General features: G+C 38.6%; 2 protein-coding genes across 4 annotated transcripts; both read left to right on the plus strand.

Moving 5' to 3' along the window:
• Positions 1-382: 382 nt before the first annotated feature.
• On the plus strand, positions 383-13,828 carry LOC142832309 (UDP-glucuronosyltransferase 2B31-like). 3 transcript variants are annotated; one of them, XM_075942707.1, is made up of 7 exons: positions 383-548; positions 2,310-3,078; positions 6,766-6,914; positions 8,473-8,604; positions 9,465-9,552; positions 10,322-10,541; positions 12,306-13,815. In XM_075942707.1, exons 2-7 carry the CDS (start codon positions 2,355-2,357, stop codon positions 12,583-12,585), a joined length of 1,593 nt encoding a protein of 530 aa, XP_075798822.1. In that variant the 5' UTR covers positions 383-548; positions 2,310-2,354; the 3' UTR covers positions 12,586-13,815. The 3 variants fall into 3 exon arrangements, with proteins under 3 accessions (XP_075798822.1, XP_075798824.1, XP_075798823.1); XM_075942709.1 differs by lacking the exon at positions 2,310-3,078 and having other exon boundaries at positions 12,306-13,828; XM_075942708.1 differs by lacking the exon at positions 383-548 and having other exon boundaries at positions 2,340-3,078; positions 12,306-13,824.
• LOC142832352 (UDP-glucuronosyltransferase 2B4-like) lies at positions 12,870-23,557 on the plus strand. The gene is made up of 5 exons (XM_075942788.1): positions 12,870-12,893; positions 19,052-19,131; positions 19,896-20,013; positions 22,499-22,608; positions 23,278-23,557. Exons 1-5 carry the CDS (start codon positions 12,870-12,872, stop codon positions 23,555-23,557), a joined length of 612 nt encoding a protein of 203 aa, XP_075798903.1.
• The last annotated feature ends 264 nt before the right edge of the window (positions 23,558-23,821 follow it).

A 23,821-nucleotide genomic window follows, 5' to 3' on the forward strand; every position in this document is an offset into this window, starting at 1 on the left:
ATACACATATAGAAGTATGTTCAGCATCATTATGCTTAACGTCATTCAGACTCAGCCCAAAAAACAACGCAATAGGGCTTCACCTTCTTACCTGGTTATAATCAAGAGAGATATAAAAACAGGCAAGAAGAAACATCAAGAGACTGCTGTATTGAGTTGTGGATTCCAACCCAAGCAGCTCCTTGGAAACAGCCTGCCACTTCTGCAGACTTAAAGATCCTGAGCATTGGGCTGCCGTAGTTACATATCAAAGAGAAGTAAAAACAAACCCACACAAACCCCTTATAGGCAACTAGGATGACGACATAGCAGCAGGCAGGGTGGATGCCTATTTTCCAGGTCCCCGCCCCAGCTTGCTAAACTCTCGCGAGGTCCTGCCAGAGTTTCCGCTCAAGCTTCCAGCCTGGCCAGCTCTCAGAGGCCTTGCTGCACCCACTTTCATGCTCACCCCAGGACTGGCCACGAGTTCCATCGGTGTCAGATTCTTCGCTGCCCACTCAGGAGCAACTCTGTCATCTAGCGCACTTCGGGGCTCCCAGAGAACACAGGTCAGATAAACTCGGTTCTGCACCAGAGCATGAACCACTACCCCTGTTCTCCCAGCTCTCTAAGTCCTCTTGCCTTTGATCTCTGAGGAAGAGCTCATAGTTCACCGGAGCTCACGTTTGGTCTGTGCTGCGTGTAGCACAGCCCTGGAGCTCAAGCAGAGAGGCACTCAGTCTTTTTCTATTGCTATCTTGCCAACAAGGTATTATTCTCGTGGTGATGTCTGCAAAAGATTCATGGACTCAGAAAAGGGTTCAGATCAAAATGCAGAACAGGAAAAAAAGATGGGACATGGACATTAGTAAAAAGTATTGATTAGTTGTCAAAAGTGGGAATAAAGCTAACATCTATCGAATTAGAAATGAGGATGTGTGGACTTTGTAAGAATAAATCCAGCCCCTTAGGGGACGTGTTCGTCTCAGACGAATGTTTACTTATAACTCGGGCGAGCAGGAGCCCACACGCCCCTTCTGTTTTCCTGGTCTCCATGGAAACGGTGGTTCTGTAAGTCTATTTCCCCATTAAAGCTGTATATATTTTTACAATCTGTCTGCATTCATTTACGCCGTTACAGGACTTACTGTTACGAAGTTGATTTAATATCACAACACAGAACCTTCTCTACCTCCTATAACATAACAGCACTTTAAAGCATACAAGCACCAAAGCCAATCACAAAGCACCAGGAATTTTATATCAGCTACGTGAAAACCTCAGAATAAGGAAACAAGAGTGTTTCATGACTAAGGGGTCACAGCCTGTGTGTCTCAACAAGGCAGTTACACACACACACACACACACACACACACACGCCACACATAGATACTCACATACACACACCCACACACCTAAATATGCCAAACAAAGGAGTCAAATTAATTGTGAAATCTAGAGAAAAGCAGACTTATTAATTGTGATCACTTTAGGAGGAGAGACAGTCACCCATAACCAACTCCATCTTTGAGATTCAGACAAGACATAAGCATAGCTAAAGAAGTCCAGCCATTATGTGGTCTCTTGCCCAATATTACCTTAGTTCCTAGGCTCTACAAAAGCCTTAGTTTACCTAGCATGTAAATGGCCTTTGAAGACAGATTCTTCCTGGGTGTCCCCAAGGCATCAGACATTTCTCCTCCCAGCAGAAGGTCACCAGAAAAATTCTAAGTTTGGGCATCCTTTCTTTCCATACTCTGATAGTCACACAGGGAAGCAGAAGTGTCTCAGATTATATTCACTCATGCCAGCATGCCTAGTTACAAGAAAGCAGATTCCTGGTTGGGCAGAGCTAGAACCAATGGAAAAGCTTAAAGAACAGTATTTCTATGTAGGATAAAATCACCTCTAATTTTAAATACAGTGTTTATAATTATATTGAATAATGTATATTCTGAGGTTATGTTGTAGACCTCTGAACCATTTATTTAAAATCATTAAATAATATGATAAATGATTTCTGTTGCCAACATTCATATGGAGACACCTTGAACTGTGATATTTAAAAAATATGACTCAACAAATATTACTTTATTGCAAGTTCTTATCAAGGATGTTACACTAGAGGGAGAAAGAGGAGAGGGGAGATCTTACTTTCCTCTGTTTTCCAAGTACATGATACAATCAAGGTTATTGATAATAGGGAGTCATTTCAGACCTTCACAACTGCCACCTGGATTTTGCACTTGTCATCTTGAGACTGTGACTATCTCATGTGTATTAGCTCTAGTTATACTTTAACTAATTATTACTCTTTATACATATATAAGAGCTATACAATCATCATTTGAGGAGCAACGCTGAGCCTAACCAAGATGTCTGTGAAAATGACAGCAGTCCTGCTCCTGCTACAGCTGAGTGGCTTCTTTGGATCTGGGAATGCTGGGAAGGTGCTGGTGTGGCCAGTGGAATACAGTCATTGGCTCAACTTAAGGACAATCCTAGAAGAACTTGTAAAGAAGGGCCATGAAGTGACAGTTCTGAGACCCTCAGCCTCCCTTTCTTATGAGGTTGATAACACATCTGCTATTGAATTTGAGACATACCCTTCATCCACTTCCGTGGCTGACGTGGCAGCAATTTTCATGGAATCAATCAGGAAGAGTGTTTATGATCTGCCAAAGCAATCATTTTGGGGATACTTTGTAATGTTGCAAGAAGTGGTTTGGGAAGATTCAAATTTTTTTGAAAGTCTCTGCAAAGATGTAGTTTTTAACAAGGAATTCATGACAAAACTACAAAATTCAAGCTTTGATGTCATAGTAGCAGATCCCTTCATACCCTGCGGTGAACTGTTGGCTGAGATTCTCAAGATACCACTTGTTTACAGTCTGCGATTCTTTCCTGGCTCCACATATGAGAAGTACAGTGGAGGACTGTCACTGCCTCCTTCCTATGTGCCTGTTGCTATGTCAGAATTGAGTGATCGAATGACATTCATGGAGAGGGTACAAAATCTGATCTATATGCTTGCTTTTGACTTTTGGTTCCAAAATTTTAACGAGAAGAGGTGGAATCAGTTTTACAGTGAAGTCTTGGGTAAGTGCCATGGTCAACTGGGATTGTCACATTCAAAATTTGTTGTGTCATGGAAACAACAGGATTGACAACAGAAGGATTTCTCTCTCCTAAGTAAAATGGTGAAAAGGCTATGAAATTATCTGCCAAAATCAAAGCGTTGTAGAAAACCTTAGGTCCCAATGTCAACTGCAGAGCCTTGTCTATGACTTGCAAGGGACTCTTCAGAAAGGCACACACACAGAAAACAAATCTTTGAGAATTTTTCTAAAAAGTAACAGATCAACAAGTTTTTTAAATTGTGGTATTTTTCTTCTTGTTTTTATTTTTATTTTTCTAATTTTTTTATTGATCTATGTATTTTTCTCTGCTCACTTCCCTTACTACCCTCTCCCATGACTCCCATGCTCCCAATTTACTCAGAATATCTTGTCTTTTTCTCCTTCACATGTAGATTAGATCCATGTATGTCTCTCTTAGGGTCCTCTTTGTTTAGTTTCTCCAGGATTGTGATTTATAGGCTGGTTATTCTTTGCTATATGTCTAAAAGCCACTTATGAGTGTGTACATATTTATCTTTCTGGATCTCTTACCTTAGTCAAGATGATGTTTTCTAGATCCATTCACTCATCTGCTAATTTCAAGATGTCATTTTTTTCTGCTGTGTAGTACTCCATTGTGTAAATGTACCACACTTTCCTTATCAATTCTTTGGTCGAGGGGCATTTAGGTTATTTCCAGGTTCTGGCTATGACAAATAATAATGCTATGAACATAGCTGAGAACATGTCCTTATGGTATGATTGAGCATCCTTTGGGTATATAACCAAAGTGGTATTGCTAGGTCTTGAGGAAGGTGTGTCCTAATTTTCTGAGAAATTGTCATATTGATATGTATAAGAGGCTGTACCAGCTTGCACTCCCACCAGCAATGGAGGAGTGTTCCCTTTACACCACATGCTCTCCAGCATAAGTTGTCATCATTGTTTCTCATCTTGTCTTTTCTTACAGGTGTAAGATGGAATCTCAGAGTTATTTTGATTTACATTTCTCTGATGTCTAAGGATGTTGAGCATTTCATTAATTGTCTTTCAGCCATTTTAGATTCATTTGTTGAAAGTTCTCTGTTTTGGTCTGGACCCCAATTTTTATTGGACTATTAGTTATTTTGGTGACCAATTTCTTGAGTTCTTTGTATACTTTGGAGATCAACTCTCTGTTCAACATGGAGTTGGTGAAGATCTTTTCCCATTCTGTGGGCTGCCATTTTGTTTTGTTGACTGTGTCCTTTGCTTTACAGAAGCTTCTCAGTTTCAGGGGGTCCCATTTATTAATTGTTTCTCTCAGTGTCTGTGCTGTTGGGCTTATATTTAGGAAGTGGTCTCCTGTGCCAATGCATTGAAGTGTGCCTCCCACTTTGTCTTTTATGAGGTTCAGTGTGGTTGGTTTTATGTTAAGGTCTTTGCTCCACTTGGACTTCAGTTTTGTGCTTGGGGATATATATGGATCTACTTTCATTCTTCTGCATGTTGATATCCAATTATTCCAGCACCATTTGTTGAATATCTTTCTTTTTTTTTCATTTTATATTTTTTGCTTCTTTGTCAAAACTCAGGTGCTCCTAGGTGTGTAGATTGATATCCAGGTCTTCTATTTGGTTCCATTGGTCTTCCTGTCTGTCTTATACCAATACCAGGCTATTTTCAGGAATGTAGCTCTGCAGTAGAGATTTAAGTCAGCGATTATGATGCCTCCAGAAGTTCCTTTACTATACAGGATAGTTTTGGCTATCCTGGGTTTTTTGCTTTTCCATATTAAGTTGAACATTGTTCTTTCAAGATCTGTGAAAAATTTTGCTTGGATTTTGATGGACATTGCATTGAATCTGTAGATTGCTTTTGGTAAGATAGCCATTTTTACAGTGTTAATTCTACCTACCCAAGAGCGTGGGAGATCTTTCCATTTTCTGGTGTTTCTTCAATTTCTTTCTTCAAAGATTTAACGTTCTTGTCATACAGGTTTTCCACTTGTTTGGTTAGAGTTACTCCAAGATCTTTTATATTATTTGTGGCTATTGTGAAGGGTGATGTTTCTCAGTTTCTATCTTAGCTCATTTATCATCTGTGTAAAGGATTGCTACTGATTTTTTTCAAGTTAATCTTGTATCCTGCTACATTACTGAAGGTGTTTATGATAACTCGTGTTTTAAAGCCATATGTTGCCTTGTGTGGTGACATCATCATCATGCCATTGCTAACATTACTATTATTAACATGAGTATGCATTGCACACTTGTCTCATGGGTGGGGAATTTGTGCTCTGTGTGTGTGTGTGTGTGTGTGAGAGAGAGATTCAAATTTGATGAAGTTTTACTTCCACCTTTATTTGGATTGTCAATATCAATTCAGGTGTTCAAACATGCATGGAGACTGAACTCAATTCATTGAGCTTTTCTTGTAAACTCTTTTACCACCTAATTCATTTCACTAGTCACTAAAAACAGTAGCTTTTTAAAAAACTCCAAGTACTCATGATTTTCACATATACCTGGGGACTACTAAGTATTTCTAGATTACGGGTATGCATAGCTTTGAGAACTTTTCCGTTTATGTACATTAGTTTTCTCATTTAATATTTGAAATATTTTTTTTATTTCACCTGCTAAATTTCTGCACAGCTGTGATTATATTGACTATATACGAAGCACAGAAAATATATGAATTTAAGATTTGGAGAATTCATATTTATTTATTTATTTATTTATTTATTTATTTATTTATTAGAAGGGTTGAAGTTGTATTTAAAATGTATACCACTGAAGTGTAGAAACAATGATTACTAATTACAGTGTTTTAAAATATATCTAATGACCAAACATCCATCTTTCCATGCTTGAAGACTTGTTACCCTTATTATCTGCAAACAAACTTATACATGACTGATTATTACATAGTCAATCAAGAATCAAGAGCAGCATGAGGACAAAGAACACAGGCGTAACTAAAAAATCCCTTTGAGATGATCTTGAACAATACTGTGAGACTCTGTCTTGAAATAAAGTGATAAGCAGAAGCCCATGAATTTTTACATTGGGCGTGGCAGCTCACACCTGTAATCTCAGCAGCTGCATTGTGGAGGAAGAGCATTTGGAGTTCAAGATCAACTGTGGCTACATAGTGACACAGGAGCCACCCTGGGCTCCACAAAAAACCTCAAAACACAACAAAACAGCCCCAAATTTTCAGTTCACTTAGAGGAGCACACATCAAGGTTTGGGCAGCTAAACAGGGCAAACAGGATGGAGAGGAGCAGGGAACATTGTTTCCCTGATTATGAAAAACAGGATTCACAGGTGACAGAATTTATTATATTTAAAATGCTTATCTAGGTATTTGAAAATCATGAATTTTTAAAGTGTGTTACCGATGTGGGATCTCCTCCCACATCACCTCCACAATGAATTTGAGTTTACATATATCTAAGCATAAGTATGAGAAACATATTACAAACTTGTATCAAACATTATACACACAGATAAAGATAAATAGATGGATAGATATAAAATTATATGTTTCTAGCCCAGCAATACACTTTTAAACAATCCCAGCTACATTATCAAAATTATTTCCAGAAGACTACCTGACATATTCATCTTCTCCTGACATTTTTTTCACCTGTCCTACCTTGGCTGTCCTGATTCCTCTTCAGGAAAACCCACAACACTCGCTGAGATGATGGGGAAGGCAGACATATGGCTCATTCGAACCTACTGGGATTTGGAATTTCCTCACCCTGTCTTACCAAACTTTGATTTTGTTGGAGGACTCCACTGCAGACCTGCCAAGCCTCTGCCAAAGGTAAGTATAGTCCCATGTGTTTGTTTTAGGTTTTTTTTTTTTTGTATTTTCAGCAAGGGTGATTATCATTTATTCAATCAGAATGTTCGTCAAACTCAGAGAGTCACCAGAATTAGATAAGTAAGTGGCAAATAGAAATGCCCATATCTCTTCCATCACAAGAGTGTGACTATCATTTGGATTAAATTAATTCAGCAAGGTTCTGTTTGGCATAAACATTTTCTTATATTTGAGTGTGAAAAAGAAGGAACAAATACCTAATATAGAGAAAGGTCCACAAACCAGCTCCTTTAGAAAGTGATTTGAGAGAAAATACATGGAGTGTCGGCAAAGTTTATGTCCACATCACAATGGCTCTATTTACTTTCTTGACCAATCACACAAGTGAGAACACACCCCTGAACATACATACCTAAACATACGTTTTCAGGAAAAGACAGAGTAACATAAATTGACAGCACATAGTAAATTTCTTTCCAATAAAACTGACATCTATTAGAAAAAACACAAAAAGATAATGGACACTGTTAACAAAATTAGCAATAGATTGGCAATCCATGCGTTCTACTCCTGAGAATGTATGTAAAAGAACTAAACGAAGGACTTCAATGAGATAGTAATGCAAGGATGCTCTTGGCAGCACTATTCAGGAAGGGAAGCATGCAAGGGGGTTTGACTAAGAATGATCCCATAGGCTCATATACTTGAAAGTTTAATTCCCAATTGTTGAACTGTTTAGGAAGGATTCAGAAATATGTCTTAGTTGGAGAAATGTGTCACTGGACATAGGCTTTGAGGTTTGAAAAGCACAAACTATGCTTGGCCTCTTTCTATCTGTCTGCCTCTTATAGTACGGGTTTAGTTCTGGGTTACAGTTCTAGTACCATGCCTGCCTGCCATGGTGCTCCCTACCATGATGCACACAGACAAACCATCTGAAACTTGAAACAAAACCAAATGAAATGCTTTCTTTTAGAAGTTTTTTAATCATGGTGTGTCCTCACAACATTAGAACAGTAACTAAGAAAGGGATAAACAACATAGATATCACTAGAATTATTGATAAAAATTATAGAGTGTGCAAATAAAAACAATTACTAAAACATTAAAACCTAGGGTATAGAAACACATGGTATGACTTTAAAAGCAGTACAATAAATAAATAAATAAATGGCTAATGAGCAAGACAAAAATAAAATAAAAAAAATTTATGAGAACTACCTAGAATGGTCAAAATAACAGAAACAGAAAGCAGGTATTTGGTGGCCAAAGGACCAGGAAGGGAGAAAGAGAATTTGGAATTAAATATCAACAAATCTTGCTTTTCAAGATGAAAAGAGCTGTTTGTGTGAGTGTGAGTATGTGTAACACAGAGAGCTATGACCGTACACTTGACTACAACTTGTATCTTATATGTGGCTGTGAAGAGTTTTAAAGCACCAACTACTCTGATCATTTCTAATGCTGCTCAGTTTCTTCTTGTGGATGTTGGTGTCAGTTTTTATGCAGGTTGTTTAGTGCTGCTGCTGTTTGTGATGGGCTGATATTTCATCAACAGGAAATAGAAGACTTCGTCCAGTCTTCCGGAGAACATGGTGTGGTAGTGTTTTCCCTGGGGTCCATGGTGGGTGCCGTAACAGAAGAAAGGGCCAATGTGATTGCAGCAGGCCTTGCCCAGATTCCACAGAAGGTGAGATACAGTGCCTCGGTGTGGCATCCTCACTGAGACGGCTTACAAGAGAGCTGTAGGGATGAAGGTCTAAGTGCAATGGGAATCCATAAATAGAATAAATTTTATGGATGAGAATATCTTTTTTCAATAAATGGAAAATAGACAAAATAAATAAAATGCAAAATTTTAAAATGGAGTTTGTAGCATAGATTTACATTCCTGTGTAATCATGGACAAATGTTGATCACCTGCATTGAAAATGGGCCTATGCTGTATGTTTCCCCTGCTAATCCAAAACCTAGGAAGAACAAGATTTTCCAACCACCAAGTCCACCTTGAGGAACTGAGCCTGTTAATGGTGGAAAAGGTGGTAACTCGAGGACATGCTCTTGAAGTGATCGTGTACACAATCACTCTTCAAAGGCCTAAACTAATAAAATACCTATGATTAAGGGATTATAAATGTACAAACTCAAATATGATTGGCAAATAGTTATAGTGAATTTGAAAAATAAAAACTGTTATAAATATATCCTGGGGGAAAAAACAGGTATATATTAGTAACTTTGATGGTTGTTGAACTGGAATTAAGTTCACACATTTCTTAACTACTGCTTCAGATTGCCAGACCTAACATTGTCTAAGCCTGCTGTTGACTAAATGTTAAGGTGTCATGCTGAAACTTCGATAAGCATGAGACTAACTGCGAGACTTGCATCCTTCCTTTACTAGTTCTTCATGGTTCCCATCATCCATCCTCACTGCCTGGCCCTTACAGACTAGGGTTTATCTCCATTGATCCTTAATCTCTCCAGAAATCTAGCAGGAGGAACTTGACATTTGACCAAAGTAATAAGAAGCTAGCTTCATCTTCACAGGTTCTTTGGCGATTTGAAGGCAAGAAGCCAGACACCTTGGGCTCCAACACTCGGCTGTACAAATGGATTCCCCAGAATGACCTACTCGGTAAGCATCAGGAGACACCTGAGACATAGGAATGGCTGCTCAGGAGGAGGGATGTCCACACTAATGCATTTATGACAACTGTGATCTCGTCCTGGGTAAACGGATAAAGAACTGATGTGATTATTTTGTATAGTAGCATTCGAGATGAGAGAATCTATTGTCACCGCCACGCTAATTACTGTTCAGATACATTTAAGTCACTTCTAATTTCTCTCCACGTCCTATTTCTATAACTTAACATCTACCTTCTCCCCTACAGTAGGGCAGTTTTAAATGCCAGTGGGAATGGTATTCTTTCATTAAGAAGGCTTAATTTACCATGCTTCCCTCAAAGACCCCACAACATGAAGTGTTCCTAAGCATGATGATTGTCCCCAGTCTGATTCCATCAAAACAAGCACTTACCCCTACTGCTTGTAGCCAACACATCTAGAGTAGGGGTTACACTGTTCTCTTAGGAGAACATTCTCTCCTGAAGTTGCATATGTTGTTTGCTCCACTTGGAAGGATCCCTGCTTTTTTTTTTTTTTGTCCGTTGAACAAAATCATTCTACTTTCCAAATTCCATGTACTCGATGTGACCTTCACTTAATCCCTGTGGACTTGCTGTGCTCTGCTGTCAAAGAAATGAGAGGAATTTCAGTTCTGTTCCATGGTATAATAATGTTGTCTAGAGAATATTTTCCCTTTCTGTGCCTTTTTCCTCTACCTCTCATTTTCTTTCTCAGGCTTTTATTTAAAATTTGCCCTTAATTTCTCCCCTTGCTAGGTCACCCTAAAACCAGAGCTTTTATTACTCATGGTGGCACCAATGGCATCTATGAGGCGATCTACCACGGGGTCCCTGTGGTGGGCATTCCTTTGTTTGGAGACCAGTTTGATAATGTTGTTCACATGAAGACCAAAGGAGCAGGGGTTCGAGTGGATTTCCTCACAATGTCCAGCACAGATTTGCTCCATGCAGTGAAGACAGTCACTAATGACCCTTCGTGAGTACAGTGAATTTATTCAAGTGGGTACTAGTCCAGATAAGTTCTTTCCAAGGTTACAGTAGCATTCTTCTGATCTTTAGTCTGAGTTTGAAAACAACAACAAAAAACTAACTTTACACTGTGGAATGAGCTTTTATGTCAATCATAACTACCAGGTATCCCTATAGACTTACTATAAAAGAAATTAGTTTAGACTAATTGGATGATGTAAAATATTTTCTCCTGCTAAATGATAGGACACAATCGCCACAAATAGGATAAAATCAAACAGAATAATGAACCTAAAAAGTACTAAATATTACAAGTCAATGACTAAAATTTCTGAAACTCATATTCTTTGTTTAAATAATCCTGACTCATGGCCCAAAGTAGTATAATTATGAATATATATGCATATGTATATATATGTATAATATGTAATGATCAAATAACTTACCATTTCCATCTCCTTAAGCATTTAGAATTTTGTTTTTGTCAATGCTAAAAGTCTCCTCTTCCACATTCCACAGTTACAATAAGACATGTGACTTGTAGTTTAGTCACGGACTCACTGTAGAGCACTATCCTGCTCGCCAGTGGCAGGACGTATATATTAGCTGACCTCTCTCTATCTCCACTCAGTCTCCCTTCCTAGACTCCAGTTACTACTCTGCTACTCTCTACTTCTATGGAATCAACTCTGTGGTTGCACACACTGATGAGAATGGACAGTGTTTTCATTTAGGGCCGAGTTTGTACAACTTAGTGTAATTGTAAAAGAAGATTTCCTTCTTTATAATTGTTAAATAATATTAAACTATGCTTTTATACCACATTTTATTTATCCATCATTTCACTATGGGCACCTCAGTCAATTCTAGTTCCTAACTATGATGATCAGTGCTGCAAAAACCATGGGCCTTATGTTATCGTTTTGAAATATTATGTATTATTTCATTAAATAGATTCCTAATGGTGAGAAAGCTAAAACCAGGGTAATTAGTCAGGAAATACATGCTCTTTTAGTAGCTGCTGTACTGAATTACACTCCAGCAATCACTTATATTAGTAATTCCTCCACAGCATCCTACCATTGATCATCCTGACCTCCTGACTTCAACAAGAAAATGGCATTATAAAGGCAGAGAATAGACTCACACATGTTTTCCTCTGACCTCCACGCATGCTGCATGGTACATACCACACCTCCATGGCACACAGAAAAACAATTAGAATACATAACTATAAAAAATAATTGAAAATTACCACATTCTCTGCATCCTTGTAATTACTATGATTGTGTCTCTACTAAGGAGGGAATTGAGATCCTCAAGCATTGTAGGCAAGCTATCAATGGGCTACATCTTATGTTGTCTTGTGCAAAGTATGTCCCTTTTTGCCAGTTTACCCACTTTTCACCATTAGTAGTATATTTATTGAGTTTTCAAAGAGTTTCAAAGACACAAAACCTTCTCAAAAGCATCAATGCAATCGTCTTCAGATTTTGTCTAGCCACCTACCTTGCAGTGCCTGAGACACCTTACTAATATATGCTTTTCTGGAAAGATTTCCTGCCCAAAACAGTTTCCCATTTCAGTTTTGCAAAGAATTTCACGGAAACTACCAACTTCCAGGCAAACCTTCAAACATGTCCCAGTCAAAACCACACTGTACCTAGTGCTCCTCTGTGGCATTTACTGAGTCTCATGATGCTTTCCAGAAATGTTCTTAAGCTTGAAGAACTTAAGTAAACTAATTGGCTTTTGATGTTGATGTCTTTAGTTATAAGGAGAACGCCATGCGGCTATCAAGAATCCACCATGACCAGCCCGTGAAGCCCCTGGACAGAGCCGTCTTCTGGATTGAGTATGTCATGCGCCACAAGGGAGCCAAGCACCTTCGTGTGGCAGCGCATGACCTCACCTGGTTCCAGTACCACTCTCTGGACGTGCTTGGATTCCTGCTTGCCTGTGTGCTGACTGTGATGTTCGTCATCACAAAGTGTTGCCTCCTTTGCTGCCAGAGATTTACTAAATCTGGAAAGAAGAAGAAAAGGGAGTAGCTGAACTGACACATGGACCCATGGACCTGCTCCAGTGCATCACAGCAGGGGAGGCTGTGGGGTTAGGGTCCTTCATCCTGTGACAAGACAGCTTCTCAGTCTTATTCATCAAATCTCGGGATTTTTTTTCTCCCAGAGAATTAACAATTTTTGCACTTTATTGTACATCAGGCCTGAAATTAAACTAAAAAGTAAACCCAGTAAAATTAAAATAGTCAACATAACTACACATAGGAATTTTAGAAATTCATTTTTACAGTTTAAAAGTTATGCCAAAAAATACAATGGCTGAGGTGACAACTCCGAAGGTAAATCACTGGTCTGTCAAGAAAGACTTTCTCCTTTAGTCCTGGATCCCCAGAGCCCATATCAAAGCTGTAACCAGTAGCACCTGTAGGCACAGTGTAAGCAAGCCAAATTTGAGTCTGAGACAGAGTTGCAAACTTTCAGGCCAACTAGCCTTTTGCTCAGCAAAAGATACCCAGCCTCGTGAAGTGTGGAAGGTGAAAAATAGCACGGGTGGTTGTACTCTGACATCCCATATGCTTGCCATGATAGGTGCCCCCATGACAAATAAGCACACACATATAAAAATATACAATTACACACTTGAAACTCACATACTCCCCCAGAGAATGAAGGTGTCTCAGAGGTTGTTTGTGGATGCAAGATCACTAAGAAGCCCACTATTGATATCAACATGGTTTTGCAAGTATTGAAGACGTTTTCATTTTGCTTATTGCAGACTTTGTAGTAAAGTGTAGGCAAAGTGTTCAAGATTGGAGCTGTGTAAAAATCCTGGCCCCATATTCGTCTTTCGGATACCAGTATTTGTGCTGGTCTCACACTGGGCACAAAGCCTCTGAATAACCTTTTTTTAAAGATCTACCAAGACAGTACTTGGAGTGGAGAGATGGGCTCAGCAGTTAGGAACACTAACTCCTACTGGTCCATCAGTAATACCAGTTCCATGGAGTTTGTCTCCCTCTTCTGGCTTCTGGTGGATGTACATGCAGACTCAACATACAAACACATAAAATAAAAATTAATATTGAAAAACTACTTGGATTTGTGAAATTAATTTTGTTTCCACTTACCCATTAAATTAATAATAAAATTGTCTCATTATCATAATTAATCTTTGGGAACAGATGTAAGATTCCAAGTTTAAGTTTAGATATCACAAACAAAACTCAAAAAAGGTATGTTTTCATTGTTGCAGTGTGTAGATGTGAGTGTCTATATATCTACGTTACTGTTAACAAACAATATAATTTACCTTTGTTCTTCATACTTATGCTGTGTCTTCAATATTTCTATAGAAGATGTTTTGAAATAATGAATACGTGCTGGGAAGATTACTCACTGGTTAAGAGTCCTTGCTGCGCCAGAATTAGGAGTTAGATCAAATTTCCATCATGTATAGAAGCCTGGCATGCTTGTGTGAATGTCTATAAGTTCTGGAAAGGAGGCAGGGACAGACACTTGGATCCGAGGACTTACTGGCCACCCAGCCTAAGAGAAGTGCAACCTTCATGTTCAGTGAAATAGCCTGTCTTTAGTGAATAAGATAGGTGATGAATAAGTGAATAAGAGAGCAGGGAAGACACTGGGCATCCTCTGTCTTTGGCATACACATGAATTAATGCACACACATGCACATACACACACTACTCACATGCCTGCTCACATCACACACACACACATACACAGACACATGAGAGAGACAGAGAATTATCAACACCTCATCAACTATAGTTTTCAAAAACATGTGTGATGGCCAAACTTAATTGTCAACCTGAGTGCATTTGAAATCAACTAAAGCCCAAGCTAAAGGATACACTTATGAGGGTTTTCTTTTTTTAATTGTTTTTATTGAGCTATATAATTTTCTCCACTCCCTTCCACCTCCTCCACTTCTACCCTCTCCCATGATCGCCACTCTCCCAATTTATTAAGAAGTTCTTATCTTTTTCTACTTCCCATGTAGATTAGATCCATGTATGTCTATCTTAGAGTCTCATTTGTTCTCTAGGTTCTCTGCAATTATAAATTGTAGGCTAGCTTTTCTTTGCTTTATGTCTAAAATCCACTTATGAGTGAGTACATATGATATTTGTCTTTCTGAGTATGGTTACCTCACTCAATTGATGTTTTCTAGATCCATCCATTTGCCTGCTAATTTTAAGGTGTCATTTTTTTTTGCTATGTAGTACTCCATTGTGAAAATATATCACATTTTCTTAACCATTCTTTGGTCGAGGGGCACTTAGGTGGTTTCCAGTTTCTTTTATGACAAATAATCTGCTATGAACATATTTGAACACCTGTCGATGAGGTATGATTGAGTATTCTTTGGGTATATACCCAAAAGTGGTATTGCTGGGTCATGAGTCAGGTTGTTTCCTAAATATCTGAAAAATCACCATACTGATTCCCAAAGCAGCTACACCAGTTTGCACTCCCACCAGCAATGCAGAAGTGCTCCTTTTACCTTCAACCTCTCTATGATAAGCTGTTATTAGTGTTTTTGATCTTGGCCATTCAGAAAGTTTTAAGATGGAATCTCACTGTTGTTTTGATTTGCATTTCTCTGATGGCAAAGGATGTTGAGCATTTCCTTAAATGCTCTTCAGTCATGTTAGATCGTCTCTTGAGAGTTCTCTGTTTAGGTCTATACCCATTTTTTATTGGATTGTTATTTTGGTGACCAGTTTCTTGAGTTCTTTATATATTTGGAGATCAGGCCCTGTCTGATGCGTGGAACAGTTTGAGGAGTATTGTTATTTCTTCTTGGAAACCCTTGTAGGCTTCAGAGCTGAAACCATTTGGCCCTGCGCTTTTTTTTCTTGGGGTGTCCCGGTGAGTGTGTTCTGGCAGGTGGTTCTACCTATAGTCGTTGGAATATTAAGCATTTCCTTTTAATGGTCTGTTCTTGGGTAGAGGTCAGGTAATATCAGCTTGTAGTTCTTCCTACAACCAGGCATTGCTTCAGGGTAAACTACTGAGACTCAGGCCTCTTAATAAATTTATCAAAGGCCAAGTTCTACTTGGGCAGGTGATAATGATTGCAAGTAAAGAACTTCCTTTGGGTGACCTGCCCATACTTAGCTTATCACGGCTGGCCCCGAGTTGTAATGAACATGACTAAAAGTAACTTAGGGAGGTAAGGTTTTACTTTTCTTCGTAGATCTCTGGATAATCTATCACTGAGGTAAGTCAAGGAAGAAACTCCTAGCCAGGAAGTGAAACAGGGGTCATAGAGGAACGCTTCTGACTGGCTTGCTCAGTCTGCTCCACCAGTTGCCCGGGGGTAACACCACCCTCAGTGAGCTGAGGAGTCCAAAATAAATCATCAACCAAGAAAATGCCTACAGACAGTGCCTAGAGGCCACGCTCATGCAGACGCTTCCTCAAATTAAGGGTTCCTCTTTTCATATTTTCCTGGCCTGAGTGTCAATGTGACAAAAAGATTCTAAAGGAATAAAAAGCATTTTCTGATAATGTGCCTCATATGACAGCTAAGCTGATAGAGGTACTTTCCACCAAGCCTAACCACCTGAGATAAATCAAACCCTGGGACCAAGATGCAGTAAGAAGATAATTAAATCCCACATTACCTTTACCAATAAAAGAGTTCTGTGGCACATAACACACACACACCACTTTAAAAGTTTTTGAGGAGGTGGGTCCACAGTACCCCTAGTTATTCTGTGGCATCCTTCAGCTATTACTTCTAGTACATCTCCATGCCTTTGTGAATCCCCAAAGTTCTGCAGAACTACTCTCTACCTGGTACCCCACACATACTTGACTGTGACCCAGATAGGAAACCTAGCCTTATCCACCTCAATTTAGGAAGTGCCAGTAGCCTAGTCACTCTTCCTATGCCATTTCCATCCAATACAAACTCACTGCAATGCCTGACCTGAACCAGGTACCCTAGTTCTTCCTCTGTTGCTCTTTGTGAAGCCAGATCCCAAGTCCTAATTAAGAGAACTCAATCAGTACCTTTCGCCAATGCTAGCCTATCACTCACTGAAGATAATCATGGAGTGAGCCTGGTCTATCTGTCTGAATAGCATGAATCATGGGTTTTTTAGGTTTAAATCCATGGCTCTTGGGGTACTGTGTTCCTTTCAGTTTATGAAAAGTCAAGGCACTTCCCCATACATTAAAGCAGTCAGGCCACCTTGTGTTTCTCTGTGTTCTTTCAAAGTCAGCAAAGAGTATAGAAATTTGACAGGACACAGTTGTCCTTACACATTAATACTGTATACCCTGTATTGTTTGCAAAAATCATTGTATCCTGGCAATGACCATAAAATTGAAATATTTCTATGTCAAATAATATCATTAGAAATACAAAATTAACTTATAAAACGGCATTTGCAAGTCTTCTGTTGAATAAAGGATTTACACATTGTAAAATGAAATCTCATAGCTCTACATTATGGAAAAAACACAAAACTAAAGGAAATAGATAAATTTATTGATATATACAATGCACTAAAATTAAATCAAGATCAGATAAGAAATTTAAACCAACCCATAACCCCTAGTAAAATAAACATGGTAATTAGATCTCCCAACCAAAAATCCCAGAGCTATATGGATTCTACTCAGAATTCTACCAGCCGATAGAGAAAGATTTAATGCCAATACTTCTCAAATCATTACACAAAAGAGAAACTGAAGGAAAACTGCATGATTCATTTTAGTATGAGGCCACAATTACCCTGATACAAAACCACAAAAAGGCCCCCAAAACAGAGAGAATTACAGAAAAATTTTTCTTCCGAACATAGATGCCAAAATTTTCAACAAAAACTTATGAACAGAACCCAATGACACATAATATAATAAATGATTAAAGACATACCACAGAAAATATGAACTTAAATGAGAAGGCACTCAAAGCATTTTCACTGAAATAAGGACAAGGATGTCCTTCCTCTCTCTCTCTCTCTCTCTCTCTCTCTCTCTCTCTCTCTCTCTCTCTCTCTCTCTCTCTCTCTCTCTCTCTTTTCATATCTACTACATATACTACTGAAAGTCTAAGCTAGATGAAGAGGATACAATTTGGAAAGGAAGAAGACAAACTAACTTTATTTGTAAATGATGTGATTTTTATACTGAAGAAACACTAAAACTTCCACCTGGAACATTCTAGAGCTGATAATCACTTTCAGCAAAGTAGCAGGATAAGATATTAAGTCACAAAATTTAGTAGGCTTCTTATATTCAAATGACAAAGAGACTGAAAAAAATCAGGAAAACAATGCCTTTCAGAATAGCCTCAAAAACTAAAAATTAAATGCATTATCTTGTGGTAACTAATCAGACAAGTAAAAGACTTGTGTTTAAAAAAATAACTTTAGGACATCAAAGAAAGAAACTGAAGATGAAATGATCTCCCATTATTATGGATCAATAGGATTAATATAAAGGAAATAATCATTCTACCAATTATTCTAAAAATCCCCATCAAAACTCCAACGTAATTCTTTACAGAATTTGAAAGGACAACTAATTTTTAACTTCATATAGAAACACAACAAAACAAGAAAAAGAATATGTATTTGGATAAAAAGGGAGATGACAATCAGGGAAAGGTTTAGAGGAGAAGAAACCATAAACAGAATATATTATGTGGGAAAAAAACCTTCTTTAAATAAAGAAAATATAAGTTTAAAAACTGGAATGGGTGTTGTATCATATTCCTTTGTAATCTCAGCCAAATATGATCAACCACTTTTTTTTATTTAGATAATATTTTTTATGTATTTAAAAAAACTCACTGCAGTTTTCCATCATCCACATTTCAAAATGGGCCTATGCATGGTACTACTTGCTCTGCTATTCAAAAAAAAAAAGAAGGAGGAGGAGGAGGAGGTAGGACAGGATTTACCAACCTCAATTCCAACTGGGGTCTTAGTCTATGAATTCTGAAACAAGGGGTAACTTGGGAACTTGCTCTTGAAATGACCATATGCCACAACACAAGGGTCTAATCTAGTAAAATACTGATGATAGAAGTGATTATATGTGAACTAAATCAAATACCAAGGGCAAGTACTTATAGTGAAATTGGAAAATAGAAACTGTTACAAATATATGCTGAAAAAAAACTGGTATATATTTGTAACTTTGATGGATTGATGAACTGGAATTACATTCACACTGTTCTTAACTCCTGTTTCACATTACTGCACATAACTTTCCCTAAGCTACTGTTGACCAAACATTAAGGTGCCAGGCTGAAACTCAGGAGACTAACTAGAGGACAGTGAGGAAAACTTGCATCCTTGATGTAGCAGTTCTTCACGGTTCCCATCATCCATCCTCACTGCCTGGCCCTTAGGGACTAGGGTTTATCTCCATCAATTCTTAATCTCTCCAGAAATCTAGCAGGAGGAACTTGACATTTGACCAAAGTAATAAGAAGCTAGCTTCATCTTAACAGGTTCTTTGGCGATTTGAAGGCAAGAAGCCAGACACCTTGGGCTCCAACACTCGGCTGTACAAATGGATTCCCCAGAATGACCTTCTCAACAAGCATCAGGAGATGCCTGAGACAATAAGGGGTATGTCAACATTAATGCATTTATGACAAATGTAATCTAGTCCTATGGAAAATGAATAAAAATTGGTGTGAACATGATCTACAGTAACATTGGAGATTGGAATATCCATTATTATCTCCTCTGTAATTTTCATTCAGTTAAACTTAAGCCACTTCTTCATGTTTGTGTTCACCTCCTATTTCTAAACCTTTACACCTGCCCTTTCCTCTAGGGTAGCACCATTTTAAATGCCAGCGAGGATGGTATTCTTTCATTAATGACCCTTCATCTACTAGCACCTCGAAAACTTCACATCATGACGCAGTCCTATATTGGATGGAGTATTGCTTGTCTTAAGCTTCATCCCATCAGTGTGAGCAACTAGCCACCTACCTCATCGAAGGAACCTATTATGAGCAGTGACTTCACTGTTTCTTTAGGAGAACATTCTCTCCTGAATCATTGCCTGTGTTTGCATTTGGTGATTGCTCCACTTGGAAGGTGCTCTGCCTTTTTGTCCACTGCAAAAATCATTCTACTTCCACACTGCACCTTCTCTATGTGGCCTTCAATAAGCATCCATGGACTTCTGATGCTCCATATCTAAGACATGAGAGGACTTCAGTTCCATTTCATGGGTATGATGATATTGTCTAGAGAATAATTGCCCTTTCTGGGCCCTTTTCCTCTGCCTCTCATTTTCTTTCTCAGACTTATAGTTAATATTTGCCCTTAATTTATCTCCTTGCTAGGTCATCCTAAAACCAGAGCTTTTATAACTCATGGTGGCATCAATGGCATCTATGAGTTGCTCTACCATGGGATCCCTGTGGTTGGCATTCCTTTGTTTGGTGACCAATTGCTGCTAGAGCTTTTTCTGCTCCTCAGCCAATAGTCTTTAAGATACCAGCCCACTGGGGCATGGTCTCTTATACTTTAAAAAGCAGTAGGAACTGGGCAATCTCTGTCTTGCTTCCTGCTCCCTTTCTAGTGACTAGACTCTGTTTCCTGTTTGCTAGGAGAGGAATGTTGTTTGGGACAGTGATCTGTAAATTTTTCCCCTCAAATAAATAACCATTTTTATTATCCCTAATTTTTAATTGGCGCGGGATTGTTTTGAGGCTTCATCTGGAGCCCCTGGCTCTACTGCCTGCCATCAGCCCAGCCGGGCCTGAGCAATCCCTCAGCAGGCCACGGCTGCCTGGAGCCAGCTGTTTAATATAGAATCACGCAGAGAGGCTTTTCTACAGATCAGCCACAATTCTTTTCCCTTTACATGCCTTGGATTGGCTTCAAGTACCCAAGCAACCTACCATTTGCCTCCCAGCAGGGTGCATTGCAGACATTTTGGTGAAACAAGGGCTTACCCTGTCTGGGTGAGCTGTTCTGTGGCATTCTAATGATTTGTTTGCATTTGCCTGTTTCATTGCCCTAGGCATCCGCAGAGCACGCAGTCTGTGATTTGTCTTTTAGCATTCTACTCTAAAATCAGAACTCAGACTGGCCACAGGTGAATTCACATGCACCACTATGCCCTGCTGGATTAGTTTTGTTGGTGGCATCACCTACCGGTAGTTTATGGTTATTGCACTTAATCCAACTAATTGAACTACAGGTAAGATTTAATATCCTAAATATAGAGCATAAATTGCTAATTTAAAGGTCCAATACGTCCATCCAAGGTTTCAATGGCCTCTTTACTTATACCATGTGTGAGGTTTTACAAGACTTAAATGATGTCCCTTCTATATCACTATTTTTGATTCTAGAGCTTAGTCTTATCAATATTTTTTTCTTTAAAAAAATGGTTTGACAATAGGGCTAGGAACGAGGCATTTTTAGAAATGGTACAGTCTTTTCAGAATGAAACCATACTTCTCAGGGAAGAGGTTGGAAATTTGAAGAAGGTTATAGCTAATTGAACTGACAAGATTCAGTCAACTGAGATACTTTTGGAAATGGTACAGATGGATAGTAATTTATTTAAAGGAAAATTCAGCACTATAGAGAAGGAAACAGCCAATTTGGCACATAAAACCCAATCAATGACAGTGGGTGCTGAAACATTATTTGAGAGAATTCGCACTGTTGAATGTCTTAATTGGACTCTGTCAAAGGGGTATGACAGATTGACTGACAGAATGTCTCTCCAGAAGAAAATACGCATGCTATAAAGATTATGTTCAACGATGAGACATTATCTCTACTGGACAAACTTCATGCCTTGGAATCCTCAATGAGGGCATTAGAGCAGAACACTGGACAGGAGATCAAGACATTACAAAAGCAGTGGTAAACAGATTTGAAAAGATTGAGGAAATTATCAAATTTGAAGACCAGGAACAAAAGGTAAAAATGCAAAATTTAACCTCATCGGTGCTTAAAAATATCTGGGATAGCTTTTCCCCAGAGCTCTGCCTGCCTTTCCAGTAATAACATCAGAAAAAGCATCTGGGTCTAAGTACCCTCAGGTTGTCAAGGAATATACATGGGAGCCCATACATATGACTGATCTGAAAGAAATGAAACGAGCAATTGTAGCTTATGGACTACATTTGTCTTTTGTTAGGGAAAGTGGCTAAAATGTGGCAAAGTCATGCCTCAAGATTGGACTCAATGAACCTTTGAAATGCTATTTAAAAGAGGAAGTGAAAATTTTAGAGCAACAAGAAAAAGCAAATGGACTTAAGATTTTCTTAGATCAAATTCTAGGTAAAGGACTTTACTCTGATCCTCAAGATCAAGCTCTTTATGATGACCATAACTTATTCCTATGTACAACAGGACAGAAAGTCGAATCATATCTTAGGGTTAAACAGGGTCAGAGAGAAACTTTTAGTGACTTTTTGTAAAGACTAACTAGGGCTATACAAATAGGAGTAAATGACCCAGAAGCTAGATGTATTATAATTGAATCTTTGTCTTATGAGAATGGCAATATTGAGTGCAAACAGATCCTTGGGCCTTTAAAGATCTCTGAAATCATTATAAAAGGTAAATTGAGACTTCATCAATTAGCAGGTATAGACCTAGCAGAGATTATAGTGCCTTTTACTGCTGATGAAATAAAAAAAGTTAAAAGAAGACAATGAACCCTGACAATAACCTTTAAGATACCAGACTACTGGGACGTGGTCTCTTATGCTTTATAAAGCTGCAAGAACTGGGAGATCTCTCTCTTGCTTCCGGCTCCCTTTCCCGGCAACTAGACTCTCTGTTTCCTGTATGCGACAAGAGGACTGTTGTTTGGGACAATAATCTGTAATTTTTCCCCTCAAATAAATAACTCTTTTTATTAGCCGTAATTCTTAACTGGTGTGGGATTGTTTTGCAGTTTCTACCAATGTGATAATGTTGTTCACATGAAGACCAAAGGAGCAGGGGTTCGACTGAACTTTCTCACAATGTCCAGCACAGATTTGCTTCATGCTGTGAAGACAGTCATAAATGACCCTTCGTGAGTACAGTGAATTGTTCAATTGGTACTAGTTTAGATAAGTTCTATCCAAGGTAACAGTCAAATTCGTCTAATTTTTGGTCTAAGTTTGAAAACAACAACAACAATATAAAGATCATTCAAACATTGTCCAATGAAATTTATGGTCGAACAAGACTGTAAACTATCCCCATAGACTTACTATATGTGAAGTTAATTTAGGAAAATTTGATGATGGAAATAATTTATAAGCAAGTCATCAAGGACCTACATCCCAGCCCTGAAGTCATCTTGTGCACTGTATATTCCATTCTTACCCATTTTCATTTTAACCACTAATAGTGTTTTTATTGAGCATTAAAAGAATATTGATACAGTTTCTTCTCAAAAGCATCAGTGTGATCAGTGTTAAACTGTATGAACCACCCCAAGAACAGAGGAAGAAAAGGCATATGAATATTTGCTCTGCTGGAAAGATTTCCTAGGTAAAATGGTTTCCCATTTCAGTTCTGGAAAGAATTTCACAGAAAATACAAACTTCCAGGCAAACCTACAAACATGTCCCAGTCAAAATCACACTGTACCTAGTGATCCTCTATTGCATTTACTTAGTTTCATGTTGCTTTTCCTGAACCTTTCATAGGCTTGAAGCACGTAAGACTAATTGGTTTTTGATATTGATGTCTTTAGCTATAAGCAGAATGCCATGTGGCTATCAAGAATCCACCAAGACCAGCCCGTGAAGCCCATGGACAGAGCTGTTTTATGGATCGAGTTTGTCATGCGCCACAAGGGAGCCAAGCACCTTCGTGTGGCAGCTCATGACCTCACCTGGTTCCAGTACCACTCTCTGGACGTGCTTGGATTCCTGCTTGCCTGTGTGCTGACTTTGATGTTAGTAATCACAAAGTGCTGGCTCCTTTGCTGCCAGACATTTGCTAAGTCTGGAAAGAAACAGAAAAGGGAGTAGCTGAAGTCAGGAGGATTGACACATGGACCTCCTCCATTGCATCACAGCAAAGGAGGATTTCCTTTGTATCCCTTAGTCACAACTGATCTGGACACTGTGACTATTATTTCAGCATTTAGAAGTAGACCTGAGAATATAGAGGGGAACCCCACATCAAGAAAATATTTAGTTATCCACCTAGTTAGCTTTAGTTGCTAACTTAACAAAGCCCAGTGTCATCTGAGGAATGTCTGGTCTATTGGTAAGTCTGTGGGAATGGATTTT

Source organism: Microtus pennsylvanicus, chromosome 12 (assembly GCF_037038515.1).
Source record: "Microtus pennsylvanicus isolate mMicPen1 chromosome 12, mMicPen1.hap1, whole genome shotgun sequence".
Classification (NCBI taxonomy): domain Eukaryota; kingdom Metazoa; phylum Chordata; class Mammalia; order Rodentia; family Cricetidae; genus Microtus; species Microtus pennsylvanicus.

Bases quoted from the DNA above. Each gene is read 5' to 3' on its own strand.
- LOC142832309 (XM_075942707.1), top strand. From the start codon at position 2,355: ATGTCTGTGAAAATGACAGCAGTCCTGCTCCTGCTACAGCTGAGTGGC. The intron at 6,915-8,472 runs GTAAGTATAGTC...TTTCATCAACAG, and splicing joins CTGCCAAGCCTCTGCCAAAG to GAAATAGAAGACTTCGTCCA. The intron at 10,542-12,305 runs GTGAGTACAGTG...TGATGTCTTTAG, and splicing joins ACAGTCACTAATGACCCTTC to TTATAAGGAGAACGCCATGC.
- LOC142832352 (XM_075942788.1), top strand. From the start codon at position 12,870: ATGGCTGAGGTGACAACTCCGAAG. The intron at 12,894-19,051 runs GTAAATCACTGG...TCATCTTAACAG, and splicing joins CTGAGGTGACAACTCCGAAG to GTTCTTTGGCGATTTGAAGG. The intron at 22,609-23,277 runs GTGAGTACAGTG...TGATGTCTTTAG, and splicing joins ACAGTCATAAATGACCCTTC to CTATAAGCAGAATGCCATGT.